Source organism: Accipiter gentilis, chromosome 18 (genome assembly GCF_929443795.1).
Source record: "Accipiter gentilis chromosome 18, bAccGen1.1, whole genome shotgun sequence".
Lineage (NCBI taxonomy): Eukaryota > Metazoa > Chordata > Aves > Accipitriformes > Accipitridae > Astur > Astur gentilis.
The window spans coordinates 20,047,950-20,061,044 of NC_064897.1; the positions used below are offsets into that span (position 1 = coordinate 20,047,950).

General features: G+C 40.2%; 1 protein-coding gene across 2 annotated transcripts in view; it reads right to left on the minus strand.

The window, feature by feature from the left end:
- Positions 1–331: 331 nt before the first annotated feature.
- The window catches only part of PTN (pleiotrophin), a 74,118-nt gene continuing 61,354 nt past the window's right edge, over positions 332–13,095 (minus strand). For both annotated transcript variants that reach the window (XM_049822205.1, XM_049822204.1), the window contains exon 5: positions 332–1,595. In XM_049822205.1, the coding sequence (XP_049678162.1) occupies positions 1,543–1,595 (53 nt within the window). In that variant the 3' untranslated portion in view covers positions 332–1,542. The remainder of the gene's footprint in view (positions 1,596–13,095) is intronic.

The following is a 13,095-nucleotide window of genomic DNA, read 5'->3' on the forward strand; positions in this document are numbered from 1 at the left end:
CCTCTCGACCAGCAGGCAAGCCTGCAGCCTACACAAATGACAAACCTTGTTTCTTGCTGTTGAATTTTAAGATTTAGAATTTAAAAGCAATGATTTTGAAATTAATTTGGGCACTGAAATCCCTTATGTTTCCTCTAGAAAGTCTGGTCTGCTGGTTGTTTAGTTTGTTAAACAACCCTTCACCTGGGGACAGACCAGCCTTTTGTCAGATCTTTTTCTTTGTGACTTTTCTCAGGACTTACTATCATTTAAAAGAGGGAAAATTGAACAAACTGAAAAACAGCTGTTTATAATTTTTCTTTTTGTTTTCCCTGAAGACCATTAAAAAAAAAAACAAACAAAACAAAAACTACAGAACTGTTTTGACAGTTTTTGCAAGGTCTTTTTGCTTATAAAAAAATGGAAGAAAGCAAAAGGTACTGGTTTTATATTTCCCTTCTGCTCTACTAACAGAGAAACAAAAATTAATTTCATTCCTATTGGTTTCAAGTCCCACAAATTGTCCCTTTTTTGGTCAGAAATATGAACTGTCTCAGGCAGCTTCCAAACAGATTTCTTTTGTTACTTCCCACTAGACATACTATTTTTCAATCAGCTATAATTAAAATCAACAGGAAGATTCCCACTGATACAAAAGGGAGTTGGGTCAGGCAGAATCACAACAATTTCAACTAGATTTTTGTGAAAAGGATATTCTCCCTTCTGGCAAAACAAACAAATAAAAGAAAGCATTTTTCAGCTTTTATAGGTAAAACAGAGGACACTACCATCCACAGTGTGATATGCTAAAAAATGTAAAGTTTTGCTATCATTCCACTTGGAAAAATCATTGCTAGAAAATCACAAAAAATTAGGACTCTTCTATGTCCAGTGGTTGAAAGATTTCAGAATTTTTACTGCCAACATCCAAAATATGGCCAAGGATAGGAGTGCTACTGGTTTTTACCTGGAGATGGTGGCATTTTAGAATGAACATTCACCACATCCAAAAAAATTCTATGCCTGTAAATACTCAACAAAATGCCCCCATCCTTTCCTTAAACAAATAATTTCATACAGTTATCCAGATGTAATAAGAACTTCAGAAACAAGTGTGGTTTTTTTTCAGATATAAGGTCCAATCTTAAATACAATTCCAGCCAGCCAGACTCCTATGCACACAGGACACCACTGGCTTCAGCAGAGCTCCACACAGGTTCAGGTTCTGCTTGCATGGAGTAATTACCAGATTGAGACCTATGGCAAGACTTGAGAAAAAAATATTTTTAAAACCTCTACATTGTTCAATATACAATAGACGTAATTTTCTAAATGAGTTTGGAGTCCTTATTACAGGCCTCTAAAAATTGTTGTTAGGGTTATACATTAAAAATACTAAAGTAATAAAAAAAGTAATTTTTTTTTTCTGTTTGTTTGTTTGTTTTCTTCTATGGTACCATTAAGCTATAAATAATTTTAGGATAAAATGCCTAGGTATAAATGAAACTGTTAACTGATCGTGTTTGCTGATGTCCTTTTCTCACATTGCCCAAGTTGGCTCCATTAGTCCAGCATCTTCTCTTGTTTCTTGCCTTCCTTTTTCTTCTTCTTGGATTCTGTCAGGATAACAATAACAATAAAAAATTAGCATCTAGCAGTCACTGCAAAAAACTTCATCCCATATGCCTGAAAGTTCCCCTTATTTTCTCTGTGCCCGCAAGAACTAACTTTGTTTCCTCATTCTGGACAAGGAAAGGGAAAACAGAAGGAAAAGCAGCAAAAAAAAAAGAAGCGGTCGAGGCGCTAGAGAAGATGGAAAAGAGGGGGTGCATGTCCAGTTCAGAACCCTTCCTATCTGAGCAGCTGACCCTGTTTGGCATGCAAAGCATTGTCTCAGGAACTTGCTTTGAAAATAAGAAAACAGCAGGCAGCTCCTGGAGAAACCGGGTCATGGCTCAGCGGAGAGCTGGAAGAAAGCTTTGCACACACTACCCACACACAGACCCCTCCCTTGCTTCCTTTCTGTTTCATTGTTAGTCTTTGGCTTTCTCTGAATATGAGAGCAACTCCAGAGCGTGGTGAGAAAGCTCACTTGTTTCTTCAGCTTCTCCATTGCCAACCCTACCCCTTTTGTACGGGACAAACACCTATGTACAGTTGAGAGGCAACTGAAGTTTGGCCTGGAGTCATTAGAGCACGGCCTGTCCAGCCAGCCGGTACTGATACGACAGGTCAGGGACCTGGGAGCATCTGCTTCTCCGATTAACTTGCAGTAAATAAGAGAACGATGTGAAGGTACAAGTTTATACAGTATATTACCACCTGTGGTAACTTTCACTGTGCTATAGGGTAGCGTGGTGTTCTACAGGCAGAGGAAATTCAGAGGAGACTAGAAAATGAATATGAATTAAGGGGATTTAGGTACTCTTGTATCACACGTCACCTTGTAATGGGGGAAATAACAACTCTCGCTGGGAACGTGAATAAATCCTCGTGGATACCACCACAAAAGACAGTACTAGAGAGAGACGGAAACTGAGTTTCTGTGAAGCATCTTTCCTGGAACCAAAACAGCAAGCAAGTAGACCCATGTTTGCCTTAACCCAGATTTCACTTTCTTCCTTTGAATCCTACCTTTGTTTCTTCCTTCTCAAAAAACACCACCCCCCACAAAAACCCAAACAAAACCCATGCAAACCAAACAAACCAATAAAAACCATCTCAGGTTAAAGAACAAATATCACCGTGAATGAGAAGACAAGCACTTGGCCCTTAAGGTGGTACTCTTCTTTGTGAATATGATTCTTTTCTCTCTGACCAGGTTGCATAGCATCGACAGTCAAGCAATCATCAGCTCTGGTAAAACCAGCTTACTTGCATTAAAGCCAAGGGAACTACACTGACATCTTTCAGCTATGGATAGAGCCAGGGTACCTTCAGCAGAAGGGAGACTTAGGTTATCACATTTCTCCGACAGTTGTTTTTCCTGTTTGTTAGTGTTTCAAAACAACATCTTTTTTCTTCATCTTTTTCAACAAGACAAAAATTGTTTCAAATAATCCTTTAGTCAAAGCAAGATAAAATGCCTATTTCGTGTTTAGTCACATAATCTGCTGTAAAATCTTTCTCTTAAAAACATTGCTTAACATTTAAAGGGATATTAATTTGAAACAAGAAATAATTTGCTTTCGTTTGAAAATGTACTATTATTTTTTTCCCCTGCCTTTCTATGTGTGTCTGTTCGTGTGTGCGTGTGTGTGTGCATGCCCGCAGTCTGGAGCCATTCACAGAATCTGGCACTATCTTACAGCCCGTTGTTCCAAAATGTCATTTTTCATTAAGTTAATATCTAATTTGCTTTCAGCTAAAGCTTTTTTCCCCCCTACAAATTTTCTGTCTCCCCTCCTATCCTCTTTCACCCACATCCTCTACTTCCTCTAATTTTCCCTCTGTATCACTGACCCTCCTGGACTCTGTATTGATTGCACTTTCTTTCACTCTCTCTCTTCCTCCCCAGTACTGCTTTCTCTGAAAGAAACAGCAGCATTTTATCAATCAGACCAGCACTTGAATCTGTAAAATCTATTTAGACCCAGCACAAGCAGAAAGGCACTCTGCAGACTTCAACTAAATTTACTAAAAGCAAAGGAGACATATGAATGTGGGCAGACTACTAAAAGAACTCTACTGAAGAGTACATGCAGTTCATGGTAAGGGGGAAGTCATCACCAAGAGAACGTTTTGGTCTGGAGTCGTGTGATCACACCAGGTCCCCATCCTCACTTGACTTGAGGTACCAGACAACCCACTGTTTATTCATTTGCACTTGGCTTCTGTGGGTCTCTATCTGCTCCTGTTAGCAAAAGCTCAGTTCCTGCCTGTTGTCTACCTTGTGATAATCTGCATATCACCCAAGCTCCCAAACCCATCTACCTACCAAGACAAGTGATTCTGCTTTGTGCCTCAACACAGTAAAACCCTCACGTATGGGATGTAATTCCTCTCATATTAAAGGTACTCACACCATCACAGCTTGATCTTTCGGACAGGTAAGATGTATTGATGCAAAGCACATTTGCTTCATGAAATAACATGCACCCCCAGAGCTGTGATGATATAAAAAAAAAAAAAGAGAAAAAGAGAACTGCTCAAATATTTCCCATATTTGCTGTTCATACTTTCATGCACAAGTCTGTTCACAGCTATCCTCCACCTGCTTGACTATGGTCAGGCTTCAGACTACGGTATGTCCAGGGCTAACAAAGTATAAAGTTGCTTTAAGATGTACTTTGTTCATGTTTTCTTATTGCTCGACATACTCTTTGCATCTGTGTCGTTCAGGCTTTTGTTGTCCTCATCTCTGCTCACCCTACACTACTATTTTGACTTTTATGACATACTATCAGGTCAGCTCACACAACCACACTGGGATAGGTGTCACCCTGATCACTTGGTCTACCAACGCTTCCCTTCCCCAAGTAAACAGTCCTCAATTTTTGTGTCTGGTTTACAGCGCATACTTTCCTCCTTCCCTCTTATCCCACAATGAGAGGCTGCCTAGCAGTGCTCTGGATCAGATGGAGGCCAGGATCTTGGACCAGGGCACAGGCAAAGAGCAAATTCAGAATACTTGGCAAAGGGCAGCAACCAAGCACTGCACATCCATCCATCCCGCTCTCCCCTGGAACCCAGAGCACTTCCAGCAAGATAAAAACACCCATGTAGTGTTGTACCAATGCCCCTGCAAGAGTGAAGTGTGTCGATGCACACACACTGGATTACCTAATGATACATCACCTGAATAACCCTATCAATAGTTGTATGCCTAAGAATTATGCGCAGGATTAAAAGGTGTAGTGGTCATGGATTAGCACTGGACCCTCTGGGGGTCCATGATAACTGGTAACAAAAATTCCAGTGAGAACCTTACCGAGTAAACAAATGGCTTTGATAAGCAGAACTTTCTTTATGCAATTTGGAACGGCAGCAGCCCTCTTTAAATAGTCATCTTTATACTGGAGCCTCATTCTTACTATGCAAGCAGCGAAGGAAAGTAATTATGTTGAACAGGAGCCACACACCATTTGAAGCCACTCTTAATGTGTAAGGCACAAAAGGGAGGTAATTACATTTTAACGGAAGCCAAGCTTTGTAAGCCGAGATTTGCAGGCATTTATTTTCATTTGTTGAAAAGAAGGTAACGATTCACTCATGGCACTGCTGATCTCCTGCATATAAAAGTCAAGCAGTGTCCCCAAAAGCAATATAAATCATTTGAAATAGCAAAAGCTGTGCTGATGAAAGGTTAGAGTGAAGAATTTCAATACCAGGTCTTCAGGACACAGTTTTCCCAGGAACCAGCACTCAGTCCCACTGAGTATAGAGGAAGGCAGGTTTTCTAAAGGGCTCTCTACCTCTTATTGGGGCAAATTTTCCAAAGCACCTGGTTGCTGTGGTGGGGCAGGGCAATAGTGCCATTGGGTGCAAGGAATTTCTGAATTTGGCGGACGAAATGCTAACCCAAGTGGAAGGGAGCTATCTTGACTTTGATGAAGCCAAGGATTTTATCCCTTGGTGAAAAAAAATCTTACCCTAAAGAGGTTCACCCTGCTCTCTAGGAAGAGAAACTGTACTATCTTGTGATTTCCACGACTGCAGAAACAAATCCCTTGATTTCTGACATACTCTTTAAATATAGTATTTCTTCTGCTTCTAGAAAAAGAGAACCTTTCATGGCCATCTAATTCCTTTTCCTCTTATTTTCCTGCACTATATACAGCATTCAAGTATTCCAAATGGTTTAGAAGGAAAAAAAATATTACAATAGCAACTGAGTTCCAAAATTAATTCTTCTGAAAAGCCTCTTTGAGCAACGCAGTTCTACTGGATGGAAAAAAAAAAAAAAAAAAAAAAAAAAAAAAAAAAGGCAAGCAATAATCCACTAGCTAAAGAGCAGTAGAAGGCAAGACTCCAATGAATCTATGACCTTGATGTGACTTTTACTTCATTAATGTATTACAATTGATTATATCCCCTATACTTCAGCTCTTTGCTGTTTAATGACTTTCTCTAGTTGTCTGTGTTTCTCAATTTCTCCATTCTTCCAGTCACTCCTCTCCAGCAGGTTTTATTGTGCTTCTCACTTTGCTAAATTTCCATTTTGGATAGACCTGGATTTGTTCCCAGTTGAACACAAGATGGACCCAATTCAAACCTAAAGGGTGGAGCTACCCCGTATAACCCAGGAAGGCATGCCACAATGCGTGTTATGAATGGGGAACAGCTAGATTTATGCCTGTAACAAACACTAACATATCAGACAAAGAAATGGGCCAAAGAGCCACTCATGGAAAAAGTTTCACTCATTTTCTTTCTCATTGGAATTGCAAGAAGAAATAAATGCAGGGAAAAATTAATCCTATTTATTCTAAAACTTAGCTGCAAAGCTCTGAAACAATCTTAAACAGTCAGAAGCTGTGCTTGAACCTGACATACAGATGTAAGATGTTAGAAATGTTTCCTTTAACATCCTTACTTAAACTAGTCCGGAATTACAGGGAGGTTTTTTTAAAGAGGTCATTTTTTGAAACCAAGGGTTTTCATCAGAAAGGTTTTGTTTTGGTGATTTTCTTCATTCAAATATTTGGAAGAAAAAGTTTCAAAATCGCCTAGGCACAGGCACACAAAAGACCACAGACACACACATCTTCTGATTTTGCTAGATGGCCTAATGGCCCAAAGACAAAGATGAGGAAAGTTTCATCTCATTTTCTTTACATCTGGGTCACATGTATCTAAGATGTTAGTCTTAAGAGTAAGTATTCAGCAGATTGCAATGGACAAACTTTCCAAGCAAAGCCTGTTTTGCAACTGGAGACTGCTGAAGGGCTCCGGTAACTGGAAAGTGATTTCCCAAAGTAGCTCACTTTGCTCTTCTGTTTGCTTCTTCGCATCTCCCTCTGGTACATTTGTACTGCTGCTTCTGTAGGGTGTGGACTTTCTTACTGTTCTTTGTCATGTTCTGTGCTCAGCACAAGAGGGACCCAGTCCCAGCTGGCTCTTCAGCCCTCTGTCTGTACTGTACAGAAGATCCCTCTTAATGCCAGCGAGACAGGTGCAGGCACAGACTGATACATTCAGAGTTCACTCTCTGCATTCACATGTCTGCAGGAGACTGCTGACAGCAAAAAAGTATTAATAATCCATTTGTAGTTTGGCATGTACCTCTACAGCAAAGAGATCACACATAGAGGCAGTTTATATGTCAAACTAAGATCTATATCATATATAAATATATATTATATATAAATAGAAGAAAGTTATTTGTGATAAACTGTGAATAGAGACCCTATTTTATTTAGTTAGTTTTTGAAAACCAGGCACACACATTTCTCAGTTGTGCTTTCTTGCACGTGCCCCAGAAGGGATCTACCCTCAGTACTCCACACTCTGAAAAGTTGCCGGCGAAACTTTCACAGTAAGCACAGATAGAAGAAAAGATAGAGAGATAGTGACATGGAAAATGAGATGGAGGGATAAAAAAGGAGGGAAAAAGCTTGAAAGGAAAGGAAGTGAAGAAGTAGAAAAGGAAAGGAAAGGACAGAAAGGAAGGAACAGAGCTTTCTCTCTGTTTCACTGCTGGGAACAGTAATGAGTGTAAACATTTGCTGATGGCGTATCTTTTATCACAGCAAGTCCCACAGCTTCAGGCATTTTAATGGCTCAAGGGCACTGACTAATGCCAAGGAGGCTGGACTGCTCTTGCAAGCCAGGAAAGTGAGACAATGAGCATGTAACAGAATTGGCACACACGAGGCTATTTAAACTTTCACCCACAAAGGTCCGTATTAAACCCTAGAAGAAACTCCTGCAGGCACAAGAGAGTTAAACTAGAACATTTGTCACATCCAGTTTTTCATCTTTTGGGCCAGCACAGCAAAAAAATATAATCTGAAATACAAACCAGGGGGTGAGAAAACGTGGAGATCTAAGTTGCCCATGAAAATTCCCAAACTTTTCTTTTGAAGAACACCTGTAAAAGCTGCAGGACAACTAAAAACTGAAAAATATTTTGTTTTAAAGACAAAATTCTTTCTCCCTCTCCTACAAGCACTTCGTGCTCCCTGGAATCAGGGCTGTGTCAGTCAGATTGATATTATGTTATGATCTGATGATACGTTCAAATTATTTATCCAAACAGTGTAATTTTTCAAAGGTACAAAAGCAGTCTCAAGGAAGAATATAGTGCAAAGCCTCCAAGAATCATAAGGATATGGAAGCAGAAAAAACACCAGTAAAGACATCCGAACTTTATTAGTTATGGACTGCACTGGCACCTTACTAGCAGCTTGAGGCTGGTCCACACTGTAACCATCATTGTGCTTATTTTTCTTATACGGCTTACTCTTGTTCCCACTTAAATGGAGAAAAACCTTATTTCCTCATGTTATGGCAGCAGGAGCCAAATCAGAGAGATGTGTCTCAGAGCCTAAAGTTTCCAGTGAGTTTTACTTCATCTTGAAATAACAAGCCTTGTCCTCAGACTAGCAAGGGGCACAGGGAATCACAACCAAGCTTTAGTACCCAGTCTCACCCCTCTAGACCACTGTTTCTTCTCTTGGTTTTCACATTTCTCAGCTCCATAAGGCATAAATTATTCATGACAGAACTGTCTCTCACAATGTTTATGCAGTGCTTAGTACAATGACACTCTTTTTCAGCTGGGGCCTCTGGGCACTCATGCAATACAAATAATCATGACGATAGCAACAATAATAACAGCCAGCTATGCTGTTCCCACCGGGCACCCACTGCCAGTGTCTGCCCCGCAGAGCTCAGGTCACTGTATTTCACTGCAGGCTCCTGGTCAGTGCCAGAGGCCATTCTTCCATAAACCTGCCTCATCCTTTAGACCAAGAGAAAAACCTCCCCATTTTGCCTTTCAGGTCTTTGTTTAACTATAACAGCTGTTTCCTAATATGAGAAAATCCCTCATTTTTATATCTAATTAGTTTGAGCAGATCCTATTATTATGCCTCCTGTAATACTAATTATTACGCTAGCTGCATGCCTGCACGACTAATGAGTTACATTAAAGATGGGGAATTCTGAAACCTGAAGAGGGAGATACAGCACGAGTGTGATGCCAAAACAGGAGACATCGGCATCTTTCAAACAAAAGAAAATCGTAGTCGTAACGAGTCATTTCTTCTCCCCGCGTCCCCTCCAGCTACTCTTTAGAAGCCGACATTTTATTTCTGCACAAAGGCAAAGTTGAGGGAGGGCACCCCAGAAAAAGCAGATTGTCCAACACGCAAAATGGAGTGGGCTGCAGGTGGTCCTTTTCGTCAGTGCAGCACCTAGTTTGTCTGAGCAATGAATAGGTGCGTTATCAGGAGAGCAATCCGTTCAGACAACATCACTGTCAGCTCCTCGCAACAGCCAGCAGCCAAGTCATCCTGCCAAAGTGCAGTCAGTCTGTCCTGGCAGTGCACTGTGAGTAAGATGTCTTCTCTGCACGTAGAAATCAAGGCTGTCACTGTAGTGCTGTCATTTTCTGCTCCTGGCACCAAAGTAAGGACAGGGATATACCTGCTCGTTAACAAAAGTCCAGCTCTTTGTTTTGACACTAAGCTCCCTAAGAAGACACAAGGTAAATCAGTGTCAAACACTGCCTTAAGTCCGCTGAGATTAGTAACGTCAAAACCAAAGATCCTAATTAAAGATTGCAGTGCAGGCACTCTCCTTAAGTAAATCGTCACATTCCCATAATTTTAATTGCAGGCTAGGGTAAAAGGGAGCAGTAGCTACTAGTCAGAGCATGAAGCCAAGAGTCAACAGCACCTAGCTGAGTGCCTGGACTGCCACTGACACTGTGTCAACCTGGAAAATAATTTTCTGACTTTCCAACTTTCAATTACTACTTCTCTTTAAATTGTACTTCCTCAGCTCCAAGGAGTGATAGTAGGATTAGCTAATTGCTGCCTGTAAAGATTGCTAGATGAAAGAAACAATGTAGTGCAGATGATTTATATTTCACTAAACTTTTAAGTAAAGCTCTTCAAACAATATGAAATTATTAAAAACACACAGACCGCAGTCTTTCCTCCACTGCAGTAGCACGCACACCGTGCCAAACACAGGGAACTGCACTGACACCTTGCTAGACCTTCAAATGCTACACCTGATCTGCATTACAGGAAAGAGATTACAGCCATTAACAGCTCGGGTAGGTCTTGCCTCCATGTGAGAAACCTTTCCAAACACTGCGTATTGGAGGATGTGGTCTGTGGACGCCACCTCAATTAAAGACAGCAGTGGTGTAAGCAGTGTTAATGTTTGCCAACCTTTGTTGGAATTGTTTTCCTATGTGGCAAGGACTGAGCTGCGCCAGGATAAAGTAACTCATAGATCAGATACACTGTAAAATTGATAAAAAGTTGGAAAGGGAGATTTATTAAAAAGAAGTAAAGCAAGCCAGGTGAAAAAGTTACCAGAAAGGAGCATAATTCAAAAAATGAAGGGTACATTGCAGAAAGAACAGGCAGACTGCCTATTCTATTTAATTTTATCTTAATCAGAAGAATAAATAGCTTAAAGTACAAAAGTTATGGGGAGAGAGAGAGGAAGAATGAGAGTGACGGAAAGAGTGAAAAAAGAAATAAAGCCTATCGGGCAACCCAGCTCAATAAAAATAAATTCCTCCTCTCTCAGCAGTTAAAGCAAAATGTTTCCTGAATCCTGACAATACCCCATTCTTTTACTTTCTGGCTGGCTGGAACCCGAACAACCATCAATCAAGTTTGGGTGGCCGTGAAGTAGGCCAGATGGACTACGTCGGAAGCGTTTTCTGCTCTTCAGTGCAAGTTGGCCATTAGAGCAGCCACTCGACAGAAGTGCCTGAGTCTTTCACATCTGTCAAGATAGTTTAGGGAGACCTTGAACATATCCTAGCCTTGCAGACACTGATTAGAATATGCAATTGTGTGTGCTAGAGGAGAGGTGGCTGCCTCCACTGGGATTTTGTGATAAAAATTATCCTTTCATCCTTTCCAGCCTTTGTGACAGGCTTTCTCATGACCTCATTTGTGTACTAAATACACAAACCATGGTGTCTGGGATATCACTGTCACATTGCTGACAATCTCTCTGTCCAAATACACAATATTCAAGAACGAACGACAGTTTTCATCCTATGTTAACTACACTTTAGCACAGCAGCCCAGGACCAACCTATTGTCTTCTAGTCTGAGAACACCTCAGCACAGCTATGGAGAAAAGAGCTCATTAGATATTCAGATAAAATTCAAATTCTTGATTCATCATCTGCTCTCCCCCTTAAATTCATTACACAGCAGAGTTTCTCTAATAATTCTCCTCTTGCAAGCAGTGAGATCCAAAATGAACAAATGTCACAGACTACAAGCCATACTTAGAGTCAGCTGCTCAGAAGAAAAAGTACTGAGACAAAGCAGTTGCTAATAAGGAAAAAATACAATTATTTTTTTTGTTAGTTTCCAAAATAATGAGAGTGCGTCAAAGAGATTTTAAGGCTTTTTCCATGAATGCTGACTAATGATAAAACAAATCCATAAGAACACTTAGATCACCAGTTTATGAGACAGGCATTGATTCCCAAAGTTAATTAGTATCTCCTGGTTTAATTTAGCAGAAGTTTTGCCACAGCTCATAGAAGTTCCTGGAAAACCAAAATATACTTTTATCAGCAAATCTGCAAAATGATAACCCTTGGGATTTTTCTGCAGGTATAATTTTCCTTTCTGTTAAGCGTAGATCAAACGCCTATGAAACAGTAGTCATCTTTGAAAAAGTTAGGTGAGAGGAGGGGAGAGACACAGAATTCATCCTATCAGCAAAGTTGCTGCATGTTCATGAGCCAGAAAGGTGGATAAGCAACAGGAGAGCAGCAGTTACAGATATCATCAATTTATTTGCATTTTTCTCAAAGAACAGAGAAGGTAAGGAGGAACTTCAGACACCAAGTCACACTAAGCAAATGTGTCACATGAAACCTGATACACAATACTTCATTGGGCAAGCCTAGATGAAATAATCTGCCTTACCCATACACTTTCTTGGGTTCTTAACTAACCAGATTACTTAACTTTTTCAAAAAATTTAAGAGTTAGGGAGAATTGTGAAGGTCTCAGATAAAGATATCTACTCCACACGCAAACAGAGATCAAAAGAAAAACATATTTAGGTTATTTAGTGGCTGTAATGAACAATAAAGGAAGTATTACAATGATCTTTTCTTTTTCAACACAAATCTGTAGAGGACATGCTTGGAATACTGTGTACAGTCCAGTCTCTTAATCTCAAAAATGATTTTGTAATAATAGAAGGAATCTAGGTGAGTCCAGCAGAGAATATTCTTGTCGTGGATAAATTGTTATACAACAAAATACTTAAGTTAGAGGTTTTAGCCTTAAAAGATGGCAAGTGACAAAAAGTAACAGAAGATATATAAAACTACAGTCGATCGGAGAAGATAAATAGGGGCCTTTACTCACCCCATTTACAATATGAAATCAAAAGGAAAAGTGATGGAATGGAGAGGTTACAAACACCACCTAATAGAAGGAAAATTTCAGCACACAGGAAGGGGGTTAATCAAGAAAATCATGAAAACCGCCCTTTTTCTGAATATACTAATATTTTTCAGTGCAATATTCTCAGTCAGTTCACATCTGCTTTTGGTACTCCCAACCTATCGCTGTCAGAGCTGTATTCAGTGATGCGGCTCTTGAAGCACACACCAGACAGAAAGGTAACCATTTAGCAGTAGGACGGACTCCTGTAGTCAATAAGCTCCTCACTTACTATTCTGCTGCCAGAGCTCCCAAATGCCAGAGAGCCACTGCCCTGCTACTCCAGGCAATCACAGTAGGAACCGACGGCACTGGATCAGCATTTACAGGTCCAGCTGCATATCAATACAGACCTTATGCAACACTGTGCCTCAGAAAAAATTGCTGCTTCCAACTAATGTATCACATGCTTTTTCTCTTGTAGTCTTGAGCTATTGATGCAAAGCTATATGAGAAAAGAGATCCTGCAGTCTGTTCCAAGTGCTCAGACAATAATCTAGATCTT